The 13,888-nt window shown below is 33.2% G+C and overlaps 1 protein-coding gene across 1 annotated transcript in view; it reads right to left on the bottom strand.

Annotated features, from left to right (window-relative positions):
- LOC133180421 (uncharacterized) overlaps positions 1-13,667 on the bottom strand; it is a 32,156-nt gene extending 18,489 nt beyond the window's left edge. Inside the window, exon 1 of the mRNA XM_061314951.1 lies at positions 12,326-13,667. Coding sequence (XP_061170935.1) covers positions 12,326-13,667 — 1,342 coding nt within the window. The remainder of the gene's footprint in view (positions 1-12,325) is intronic.
- Positions 13,668-13,888: the final 221 nt, after the last annotated feature.

Here is a 13,888-nt window from a genome sequence, read left to right as displayed (position 1 = left end):
GGAAACAAAAATGTCAACTTCCGGTTATAAGAGAAAAACTACATAATTTGAGTATTTTTCTTTCCCATTAATATCCTTTGTAGATAAAGTATTTGAAATGAATTTTAAATATGTTATTTAGACTGCAAATATCTAGAGTAATGTCAAATATCTTTGTAAAATTCACTTCCGGTCGCATGTTTTCCTGTCCTCAAAATGAGAAGTTGTCTGAGCAAGATCTCTGAAACTGTGAGAGATTAAGACACCAAACTTATATGAGCAACAGACCTTAAGATGTAGGCAAAACCATTTGGGTTCAGAGCATCAGCCATCACTTCCGGTCTTAACAGGAAGTGATCATAGAAATCTAAAATTTCAACTTTTCTTTTTTTAATTAAAAATTGCATCACTTTATTGCATCTTTTTCGCAGATTCGAAAGATGTTGGTCCCACCGGAAATAAAAACGTCAACTTCCGGTTTTAGGAGATAAACTACATTATTTTTATATTTAACATTCTCATAAATATTGCGTATCGATAAAGTACTTGAAATAATTTTATGTATGTTGTAGATAATGCAAATGTCTAGAGAAAAGTCAGAGATTTTTATAAAATTCAATTCCGGTCGCGTGTTTACCTGTCCTCAAAATTTGAATTTATTCTCACAATATTGCTCGGCAATAATAAAGGACTGAAGTCTAAAACTTTCAGGACTGATAGTCAGTCATCAGTTTATTTGAATCGTGAGAAAATCTTGTATCGCCGTTACTTCCGATCGTGACAGGAAGTGATGCAAAAAGGTGAATGGTTAATGGTTAGCACGTTGGATTTTCACGCTGACGACCAGGGTTAAATCTCCAGGATGTCTGAATTTCTTTTATCATTTTTTAAGCTTGAATTTTCATTTTTATTTTCAGAATCGGACGGAAGACCTCTCATTGCTCGCAATGAGTTTCTAGTTCTTATTATTCTTTTCTTCTTTTTTTTCCTAGACACCAACTTTGAGACCTCATATCTTGCTCATTTCTCACCGGATTTTGCTCAAATTTGCAGAGTTTATAGACGTTACAAAACTCTATCAGAATGCTGTCAAACATTTCAAAAATCCACTTCCGCTTTCGGGTTATCTCCCTTTAAATGAAAATTTGGTAGGCTTCATTTCCAGACAAATGCTCCGAGACTACAAAAGCTGGAGTAGAAATTCTACCACATTTAAATAATAGAAGCACTGAAGTTGTGCAGATTGGTTTTGGTTTTTCAATTTCTTTATTCAAAATGGCGCTAGAGAGGGGTCAAAAATTAGAACGCCTAAAAGAGAGAAACTTTACACATATTCTCCTTTTTATCTTCTAACCTAAAAATATTTTGATAAAACATGTAGAATAAAAGTTGTGCACAATTTTAAGGCCTTTCATTTGACACCACTAAAAAGGGTCTGGGCCCTAAAATTAGGGATCTGGGGCCCTTTAAAGTTTTTGCTTTATAACTCAAAAACAGTAAATATTTCGAAATAGCTGCTGTAATTAAAGTTGTTATTTAACATCTTATTGATCTCAAGAAAACGTTATTTTGTTTGAGTCTTGTGTTCTAAATGAGCTAGAAGCATAACACATATACAGGTAAGTGTTTTCATTCAGCAAGTAAACAAGAGCTCTTTATGCGTGTAATTAAAATAAACTTACTATAAATAATAAGCCAAGCTACATGAAATGCTAATATTCTTTAGAATCAGGTTCTTGAAGTATTCTGTGCTTTATTTCCAAATTATTTACTGACAACTTTCCCTTTTATTTCATTTGTTTTCAAATCTGGATAAACCAGTCTACTAAACAAGGAAAAAAGATAATCTTTTCTTCCTATCATATAAAAACAAACAATAAAGTTAGAAAATAAAACAAAACTTTAAACATAGACTATTCACAGCCATTAAGTACACGCCTTTTACATTCACCTTGTGTGTTTACAATTATGTAACCCCTCCCTGGATAGCGCGTGGCAAAGGAGGTCACCGAGGATCAATCGGCGTGTGAACCATGCAGCGACCTAAGGTCATACGCAAAACAAACAACAGAATGGCCATTCCAAAAACATTTTGTAAACTAAGTGATGAGTGGATAAATATGTTGAATCTTTCAGATTATTTCGTAATATCTTTGATTAAGGTGCTAGTACATTTCAATTTATATTTTATTCGCTGAATTACAAGAAAGTTGCATATTTATTTTAATAAACATTGTTTTTCTCGATGTTGAGATAATTACACTTTGTGGAAAATTACTTTAAAATCATTTCAAATCTTTCATATGATTTCGTCTAACTGTTTATCACTCGCTCGTTTTAATCAGCTAGTCTTAACTGCCTTTCACTGATTCACTTCAAATTCAATGCATTTTGAATGCCGAAAAGACCACTTTGGTTATTACAAAAACAGTTTATTTATCTCTCTAATGTTATTATTTAACGAGTTGCTATTTCTTTCATGAACATTAAACAGCGTGTATATAATTATCACGATAATTGTACGTAGAGGTCACATTTTGTCAGGAAAATCAAAAATAAATAAAGTACTTTTGAGTTTGTATTATTTTCTTCCTTACTTATAATATTATTGCATACAAAGTACTAGGTCAGACACAAGTAACCTAAATATTTCACTTACAGTATTTGAAAATTCTATCGAGCGTCGAATGAATTTTACCCATTAAAAAGTGTACAAAAAACCCTTCCAATGCAGTCTTCTTTGGGAATCAATTGGCTTATAGATAGTCAAATCCGACATGTGTTGACAAAACTCACGCAATGAGAAGCGAGACATTTCAAACTTGTGACCTCTTGGTCAATGCATGTGAAGATTAAGCATGGCAATTAGTGTCTGGAAAACGAAGTATGTTTTATAAATGATTTGACAGGTTAAGATTTGTTCTCATTCCAAATTAAATACAAACACAAACCCGTTATTTTCTTTGTTATTTTATACCGTTAGTTATATTAGATAGATTGTTTTAAAAACGTGTTGTTTAGGAAGATTAATCTTATGCAATTGTTTTATTTCACGAATTACTGGTACATGCATGTAAGTACGCATAAATGCGGTTTTATTTGTTTATGTGGAAGAGCGCCCAAAATAAATACACATCGAACTATGGAATTTCCCTATTTTACTGTTTAAATCATACATGTAGGTCCGCTCAGCTGACCAGTTGTTTAAATAACGGTAATAAATTATATTCAAGTCCTGGCCAGCGATCGTTATGGTTGGTGACATTGCAATTAAAGAGGTAGATACTAAGGTACTAAGATACTAATGGGTATATATATTTTCACCTAATACGTTTTCACCTAATATGTTTTCATTGAGTGTTTTCATAAGAAGTAAATTGCTGGAGGATATCATGTTTTCCCTGATCACATCGATAGCGCGTAAAAACAGCAGTACATGAACACACGCTTTTGTGTACAAAGCAAAGGTGTAAACCAAAAGGATGGGAAAAAACGATGAAATAAAAACATTTCTCTACTAACTGAAATTATTGTCTTTAGACAAATAAAAATAAATGAATATCCGCCTGAGAACATGTGAAAATTATACCCAAATACAATGTAATGAAGGATTTTGGGTTTAATCCGAGTACACAATACCAATAACGTGTACATGTACATGCAGAATACCGCTTTTTTTATCCTTCGTCCATGTGTTCCTCCTTAACGCAAAAAAATTATCAGTAAATTATATTATACCGAACGAGGTTGAAAAATGCCAAACTTTATTTCTTAAAATTAACAGCAATTATCAGACTTTTCTCATATCACTGTAAAAATACCCTAAAAACTAAAACCGACTGGTTTGACTTTGTCAACGTGTTTTATATGTAGATCGAGTTCAAGATGTTTATTAAATGTCTGGAGTATTTCACTTATTCTGCAAGTCTTTATAATGAAAAAAAAAAAAAAAAAAACACTGGCAGATTTAGAGGAGGTTCAGGGGGCCTCAGCCCCTTTTGTATCCAAAATATACACAAGATTTAATAAATCAGTTTTTTATGTGGCTTTGGGCCCCTACCCCGACCCAAAACTGGTTGGGACCCCTTTTCAAGATTCCTGTATCCGCCACTGAAAAAGAATGTGATGTTCTCTTGGATATCGAATTATGTTTTAATAAAACACCCTGTCTAATATATCACGGGCGCCCATAATAGGACGATTATTTGTTTTTTTAAAATAAAGTGGTTCTTACAGATGTTTAAAAAACCCTTATAAACAGCTAAATAATTATTTAATTCATCTAAAACAAATGTTAGTTTAGTTCTTTGCTTACATAATCTAACTTTTATAAAATTAACACGAAAGTCGTGTGATCGTATACAAATACTCAGAAGCAATCTTTCATATTTTATCATTGAACGTATAGGTGAATATTTAAAGGAGTATTCTGCTTAAGTATAGTAGTGTGGTCCCTTTTTACACCCTTGGTTTACCAGTTAAATATTAGCATACTTAATGAACGTATAGGTGAATATTTAAAGGAGTATTCTGCTTAAGGACATACGCAACGTAGTTTGAACTTTATTGTCTTTTCCCCTGGAGTTGAAGAGTTCCAATACTTAAAGGAACTGTGTGTTACATTTTAATGTCTATATATGCTGTTGTATGATTCTTCTAAAACAAGTTTGGATAAACAAAACATCTAGAATATATGCTTAGTAATTTTTGTATATTTTTGTTTGAATTATATGAGAATTTTCATCAATTAATATCTTTTCAAAACCCCTGGTAATGCATGCTGATTTTTTGTCTACGAACATCTGATGGCACTATAATCTTAAATTAAGAATATCTTAAAAAATTATCAGTAGGTAAGGTACGTTGCATATGTCCTTAAGTATAGTAGTGTGGTCCCTTTTTACACCCTTGGTTTACCGGTTAAATATTAGCATACGGTATTTTGTTTGTTTTCATCGTGTATAGCGAAGTGTTTCTTATTAAAACATTGTGTATTTATAATGAATAATTAAACATACATGTACCAAAAAATACAAGCCAATTTTTAACACCTATCGCACTAAAAAATGCCGGAACATTTTCCCACGATCAGACTACGGTTTCTCTATTACATGGAAATGGGCGGAGACATTTAGATTAGATACTATAAAAAGATCTTGGCATGATATTTTTCTTTAGAAGACTAATTATATGTTCAAGATTTACAATCAACTACAAATACAATTTTCTATTTACAAAACTTTGGCAATAAAAGCTATAACAAGAGGAACCAATAGTCCATGCTGATCGATATAAAACTGAGTACGTTTCAACTGAGAACTAGCTTGTTTACTGGGGCATTTACCCGTAACGATACAAATCCACGTGGCTTGTTATGATTCTAAGCAGGTCATAAAGAGGTTAATCGCATGTAAATGAAGTCAGCATAGAGATTCAAAATCACAATACTTTTAATTAGAAAACATTGAGCACAAGGTTGTTCAACAAAGATATTTTCACTCAACCTTTATACATATAATATACACATTATATTTCAAACTCGACTCTGAACAAACCTGTGCTTGGTGTTTACGAAAGCTTTGAAGTGTGTACCTGTCACTGATTTCATTTGATATTCATGAAAATCAAAGGACCCTACCTTCAACGCGCAGCTTCATATGCTGCCTATATCTATTGTTTGACATATTTAGACGATGATTCGAATAATAAAGACATTAGTTAATAATAAAATTTAATTTTTAAAAATTTAAATAAATGTTCTAAATTTGGAGAGTAACTGGGGACCACAGATAAGACTTATTGAGACTTGGTCTTTCCTCTCATCACTATACGTATACCCCCATCCCCGAAATAAATAGAATGTTTTCCTTCGCAGTCAGTTGGTTTTACCAGGTACATGTAAGTACAAGTGAGGATGGAGCTTTACAGAAGCAGGTGATGAATTCCGAGAGAAAGGCACTGCCTATTTTATATACATGTACATTCCTAGGGACCTGGTTTTCTGAACCGATGTCACTAGCTGTTATTCAAAGACCTAGCTTGAAATTCTCTCTCTCTCTCTCTCTTTGAAATGCAGGCTCGTCGATCGTAAAAAAAAGACAAAATAATTTCAATTTTTAATAAGTATCTCATCTCCCAAGCCAAAGGCCAAGTAAGCTTTTCTGTTCATATTTCTTCATCTTTGTTTGCTTTCTTGGTGTATATAAGCGTTATCGTCGTTGTCGTTCTAAACCTACTTGTAAATTTTTCTCATTTTTATCTTATCAAGAACCACTGGACCATAACAACGAAAATTAACACAGAATAGTTTTGGTAAAGTTTTGTTCAAATGAAGGGTCACATCCTCTTTTAACGGATACATGAAGTAGATGGGGTCCAGGCGCGGATCAAGGAATTTTTTTCCATGGGGAGGGGGGATCCCAATAAAAAAAATATTTCAACCCAGAAATTTCTTGACGAACCAAAAAAAAAAAAGAAAAAAGAAACTCTTTTCCCAAACGTGAAAAACCTATTTCGTGTGTGTGTTTGTGTGTGTGTATGGGGGGGGGGGGGTCGTTGACTTTTAAAGCTTCATACCTAAGACAGATCCACGTTTTCGAGGAAGGGTCTGTGTTTTCTGGGGGGGGGGGGATGGGGATGGTCACTTTTACTTGGTTTAGTATATACATTTAACTGCCCCCCCAACCCCCTCTAAATCCACGCAAGGGGTCATTTGAAAATAGTATTCTCAAGAACCCCTGGAAAAGAATGAGAAAATTTCCAACATTGCATTCATTCATTTTTTTTTTTCAAATATTGATTCCAGGGGGAAGGATTGGGCTGGAAAGAGTGTTCATAATTTAACATAGGAATTTATATATCCCGAAGTGTGTGGGTTTGGGGTGGGAATGTTTTGAGTCTTTTGGAATCACACTGTCCGTCTGCCTAGCTGTCCGTCTGTACGTGATAGTTTGCCCAGGATATAACTTTGTTATGAAGAAACTGGAAGGTCATTACTTGGTACAAAGATTACTAATGATCCGAGGGTGTGTCATGGTTTTGATCCAACATAATTCCGGCAAGTTCAAGGTCACTGGGAAAAAAAATAGCAAGCATTATACTTGATACAGGAATTGCTTATAACAAAATTGAAGGGTTTGCCACGACCTTCATCCAAGGTCATTCCTGTAAGTTCAAGGCCACTGACAGAAAAAGTGTAAGATTACTGTATGTACTATAATTTTGGAAGCTCATACTTGGAACAAAGATTGCTTATGATCCACTGGTTTGAGATAACACAGTACTAGACTGGCAGAAGAAGTGGCAAAATTCGTACCTGGATTATAAATTTATAAGGGGTGGGAGGAACACAGGAAACTTTTTCTCAGATTGCTTGAGATGGGTTTGTCCTGACCTTGAACAAAGGTTTTTTCCGGAAAGTTCAAGGTCACTGGCAGATAAATTTTTTTTTTTTTTTCCATGCTATAACTTTGTAATATAAAATCACTGGAAGCTTTTACTTGATACAGAGATTGCTTATGATCCAAGAATGTGTTTTGACCTTGATCCAAGGTCTTTCTGGCAAGTTCAAGGTCACTGACAGAAAAGTGCAATATTCTTTTTCAGGTATATCTTTGTCATTGAGTATCACTGTCATTGAGTATCACTGGAAGCTCATAATTTGTTCAAAGGTTGTTTTTGACTTTAACATAGGTCATTTAGGCAAGTTCAAGGTCACTGATATAATAAGTGTAAAATCAAAAAGGTCTAGTCGCCCACGTGGCGCAGTGGTAAGAGTGTCTGCTCTAGAGTCGTGAATTAAGGAGTTGATCATTACGTCGCAGGTTCGAATCCCACTGTGGGACGCAGAGACCGATCCTTCGGATAAGACCTTATAAACTGAGGTCCCGTCTGGCAGTAGGTGCTGGCACGATAAAGATCCCTCACTGCTCAATGGCCATGAGTGCCGAATATAGGTCAAAATTTGCAGATCTCCATCGGCAAATGGTGGCGTCTCCATATGATTGAAAAATCCTCGAGAGGGACGTTAAACAACATACAAACAATCAAACAAAAATTTCTATAATTTTGTAATAGAAAAAATTGCATGCATTTGCATTTCACTGAAATGATGATAAATATATCATCCAGAGTGTGTAATGGCCTTGACTAAAATTCGAGGTCACTTAGAATATGATGTTTTGGATGAATAGTCTGAAAGAATACGTGACTGTGAATTTTTTATGTCGGTGACATACAGATGGTGTTTGCTCTTAACCAGCTGCAGAATGTGTCATGGCTTGACGCAAGGTTATTTGGACAAGTTCAAGTGCACTGACATGGGAATTTAACATTCTTTACTGTCTTTCTACTGTTGAAACATTGAAAGTTGATGCCCCTTACAGGATTGTTTATAACCTTAAAATGTTGCATGACCTTGACTCAAGGTCGCTATGTCCTGTCCGGAGCTCCGACGGAAGACCTATTCGTTGCATTGCTACGAGCTCGGCTCTAGTTCAATCTGTCTTTGTTCACTACTATGTAAGTGAGCCCGGCTCTCTGTACTACTGAGTACTTTGATTATGAACATGACACAAATGTGAAGTCAACTGTTTTTGTACTTGGTTAACAAATACTCTCAAGTTATTTCAATGACCTTTTGTTGATGGGCACAATTAAGTTTCATTCCTGATATTTGCACTTATCAATATTTCTCGCCTCATGAATACTCATTAAATTATGCTGAACTACAACTAATTCATACACAAACCAATTTATATATTCGTATGCAAACTACAGAAGTCAATTCATACAATTTTTTTTTCCTTTTTATGACCATGACACAAATGTGAAAAGTCATTTAATAAACATGGCTGTTTTTAAGTTGTGTTAATGTAAAATTTCAATAAAATTTATTAATAGCCAAATTAAAATTTAGGGAAAATTACTTATGGATAATGGTTTGACATTTTAACACCGAAACAAATAATTATTGTTAAACAACATAACACCAAAATCAAATAATTATTGTTAAACAACACACACGCGACAATTTCATAGTTAAGCGACAAACGCTAATTACGAGAAGTTCCCAATTTGATACTTTCTAATTACATGTACGAGATACTCCATGCTTGGAAGTCTATCTCCAAATTTCTCCATTTCCCAAAGTACAATATAGTTCGATGTTTTATAAATATTTTATTTGAGACGTTTTGTGGAATTTTTATACAATAAAATTTATACAGTTTATTGTTAATTGAAATTTTACGATGTCTTTTGATTGTTTGAATTTCTAGTGTCTGTTGACGAAACTATATTAGAAAAATATATATTTTCGGAAAGGAAAAAAAGATCATGACATCTTAATCAGTTAATAAAAGTTTTTTTTTTTCAATTTCTTTATTGCAGAAGACATACTTACGTCTTAATTAGCAGCTTTACAAGATTATAACAAAAGAGACGAAAATGGACAGTCAGTCCTTATAAATCTATATCATATACATACATATAAACCCATGTTAACAGTATTAATTATAATAGATTATATGGATAATGACACATGCATGTAGATTAATGAAAAATAGTAGTAATAGTCATATTAAAAAAAAATAAATAGCCAAGTCAGCAAATGACACAACATTATATATTTAAATCATTCCTAAGCACAAGGGCTTTATAAATGAATTTTCCAAAGTTACACAATTCTTTTACATTGTTCACTCTTAATAACTGTATTAGTTTGTACATGGATGGCCTACACCAATAATACTAAGTTGTTGGAGGCAATGATATGATGCCATAGAATTCGCAAAGTTTATCACGATTCAACCAAAAAAAAAAAATTAAGCCATTGCCTAATTATCTTAGACACAAAAACTAATGAACAGATGTTAATTTATCACACCTATAATTACAAAGACTGTGACGGACAAAAGTTACCAATATATTTCATTCGTATTTGAAAATTCTATTGTTTCTCGAATAAAAACCCTTTAAAAGGTGTAAGAAAAAAAGATACACAAATACATGTACATGAAATATTAGGATTTTCTTACAAATTCTGTGGGCTTAATTTACATCTAGGTCAGTCTTCTCCTGCATGCATGTGTTCACAAATTAAACTTCATACCTTTGTTAAACTTCGTTAAAATGACTAGCAAGGTCAGTGCATTCATTATCTTTCATCATATGATTTGGTCGCACAATATACAGTACATAGCCAAAAGTGATTCATCATTTCTCTTTTTACCATATACTTTATGAAAAGTTAGTTTTTGTTAAAAATATATTGTGGGCTGAATTTTCTCAAAATTTCAAAAACTTTCCCAATAAGTTTGGAAAAATTGTTCACATGGGGTGGGGTGGGGGTGGGGGGGGGTTGGGCTTTTTTTGTAAAAAAAAAACAAAAAAAAAACATGCCTTTTAAAATAAATATATTCAGTACATGAAGATCCCATAATCCATTATTTGAATATATTATTTCAATCTGTCCATCATCCTCAAATATGTTTTCATTTTGAATTTGCAGTTATGACTGTACACCACAATAGTGCATATAGCAACAACAACAACAAAAACCCACTGAAATGATCAAAATTTCATTTCTGGCATTTCACGCACAGTTTTTTTTTCTTGAAACCTTATTCTATAATAAAACTAGTTTAGAAAATTTCATGCAATAAATTGTTTAACAACTAAGTAAGTGCTGGCCAGAAAAAGATCCCTCACTGCTCAATGGCCCTGAGTGCTGAGTATAGGTCAAAATTTGCAGCTCTCCACCAGCAAGTGGTGGCGTCTGCATATGAGTGAAAAATTCTCGAAAGGGACGTTAAACATGCCACCGTCTAACAGTACTCACAGTGCTTTGATTAGATCTGTCAATGACGCAACCTGCATGGGCATATGTGGTAAGATTCAAGATCATGTGATGTAAATAATCCGGACTTTTGACAGCACCACAGGTCAAGGGTTTATGAGGAGAATAGCTGATCAGAATGCCAATTTACTAATTATCGATTCTCTGCAGCCCAATATTGCCTTTAGCAACCATTATCTAACCTTGTCTACCTGAACTATGTGTGCACTGAAGCAACACAAAATTTCCTGTCGCACTCACCCTGACTGAAATAAATACATGTAAACAAACAAGCATGGGTAACTAAGGAAAAACACGGACCTATTTTACATACATTTAATAAGAATTATTTTAACTACCTTTGAATTTAGCACACATCATTAAATGTATCTCAATGCACGATTAATCAAAATATGTAGAACTTTTTAATAAAATTTAGTTGTGTTTCCATATTTCTTTACTTTTAGCCATGGTGTGAATTCGCAAAATTTAGAAATGTAAAAACTAATATACACCATTTTGGACCAAATTCACAAAAATAAATTGATGTACAAATTTCCAGATTTATGGTAAATAAATATGATACAGTGTGCGCTTGCAATTCTCCCTATATACTCCATTGTAAAACTCTGATCTTATTGTAACCTCAACCTATTCAGAAGCTAGGCCCCAAATTTTTCTTTTTTTAAATTAACTTTAATTTTAACAAAACTTATTTTGATAATACATGTATTGTCAATTCCTATGTAGAAATTCAACAGATTTATCTCCAAAAGAACTGTAATGTTAACGTTATTTTAACCTTTGAGTTTAAAAATGACTGCAGCTAAAAGGAAACACATTTAGACTTTCTCCTTGAAAATATTTAATTAAATCTTTAACTGAAAACTTAAAAATGTATACAGTAGCTTGAATTTTTTTAAATCATGGTATATGATTCAGTTTAATGCAATCGTTAATTTTCTACATATTATGAAACTTTGCAATTCTATCAAATTAAGCAGTTATTTTTAGTGCCTGTCGCACATTAAGACATACAGTACAAAAATCATTTGTTGATATTATGTAAATTTATTGCAACTTAAAAAAGTTTTTTTAAATAAAATTTTCAATCCTATTTGTGTGTTTTGATATGCTCCCTTTTTCACTACAATAGAGGTTACTTCCAATTTTTCCTTTCATTTTTTAAACGAGAAATGGCTAATTTATATTATGTATGAAGAGATTTTTAACCTTTTAGATTATTTTTATTTGTCAATATCTTTCTTAATAAGGTAGTCTTAGCATATGTGTGTAAAACCATGAAAAATGGTCCATATTTTGAAAGGTCCTCATTACATTACAATTAAGCTAAGGTAGCTAAATTTGATTTTGATTTTTCTAAACATGGTAGATACATTATCCAAAATTTAAAGATATTTGACAGTCCATTTTTGTAATTTCAAAATAGATTGGCCAGGCCTCATTAAGCCTTTAATGCAATAAACATGAAAGATAACAATGTCTTACCTCCACTTTGCTCCTCTGGCAACAGAGTTATTTTGAGGTCATCTGCTCCTATTACTGAAATGGTATCAAAGCTGAGAGAGTAAGTTAAACTTCTTCCCGAACCTCTTCTTTCAATCCATTTTTTCCAAGGAATTGGTGTCCTAGATCTTAGGTTAACGAAGCACCTTTTTTCTTCATTCAATTTTTTAATCACATCAGATTCAAAGCCATTTGTGAAATTAAGAAATTCAACTGGTTTTGTATCAATCTTTCCAACTGCTATTGCAATTTGTTGGTGACAATGAGAGACATTTTTCATTTGTCCATTAATTACTATTGCCCAAGCAAACTTCACATCTTTTGCAAGTTTTACTTCACAATGGAAGTTTTTCTGGATGTCATCAAATTGCCAGTATTTTTCACAAAAATTCCACACTTCTTCAGAAGGAAGCTCTACATACTCTTGAGTCATCAAAGATGCCAACAACCTTTTCTTGACCTTTTCTTCTATATCCTTTGTTCCTACACAGCACATTTGTGTTCTTTCATTCACTATAATGCTAAGTTTTCCCTCATTTTCCTGGACAACTTGTGCAAATAATGCCTTTCCACTCTCTGTACTAAAAACCAGCTGACAAAGAGCATCTTCTGAAGGAATCAAAAATAAGAATTTGTTTACTAACATTTCTATTTCTCCCAATCCTTTACCCTTTTCTTCAAATGCCAGCATGTTCAAAACATCCTTTTCCTCAATCGGTACTAAGTGAACTTTAAGGTTGTACAATTTTTCAATTTCATTCTCTACATGTAACTTTGCCCTTCCCTGATGTAAAAGAAAGGAGCAAAATACAAATGGCAATTCTAAGACTCTGCAACCTTCACGCATCTCCTTAACTCTTCTAAATACTTTTTCAATGGCTTCCTGTGTGGCTGGAGTAATCCTCACATTATCTGACTCAAAACTGATTTGGACTTGAAATTCTGCTTCAAGCTTGGTTTTCATTTCATGAAAAATCTTTGTTTCCATAATGCCAACTTTAAATGGCTCAGATTCAGGTAAAATGTGCTTTTGCATCTTCTGAATCTCTGCTGCTATAAAAGGTCTCCAGTAGTCAAAGGCTGCCTTGAAACCAACAAGATAAACTCCAACTCTTCCCCATTCTTTTTCTGAGTAAAGGAAAACCCCTTGAGCTCTTCCATTTTTGACAAAGTTATAGCAAAATGCTTTCAAATCTTCCTCACTTATTGACAAATCCCAGCTAAAAAATTCACATCTTATTCCATTGCTTTGACTTGTACCTCTTAAAGCATATACAAGTAGACTTGGATCAAAGAAGGATGGAGACATAAACACAGGTGCCATGTTTTGAAATAAATTTATACCAATCCCCAAGGGATATAAAACCTTCTTTATGGAATCAAGACAATCTTTATCTGATAAGCAAAAGGTCCACTGGAAAAATTCAGGAACACTGCATGGTATGTTGACTGCACTTCGTGAACATGCACCTACCTGAATGTTTAACATCAGAAGTTTTATTTCACCTGAAATAGATTTGAATGATTCATGCATTAACTTAAGAA

The sequence above is a fragment of the Saccostrea echinata genome, unplaced genomic scaffold (assembly GCF_033153115.1).
Source record: "Saccostrea echinata isolate AGI-Se365-2 ecotype Australia unplaced genomic scaffold, CSIRO_AGI_Sech_v1 ptg000006l, whole genome shotgun sequence".
Lineage (NCBI taxonomy): Eukaryota > Metazoa > Mollusca > Bivalvia > Ostreida > Ostreidae > Saccostrea > Saccostrea echinata.
This window is presented reverse-complemented; position numbering and strand designations above follow the sequence as displayed.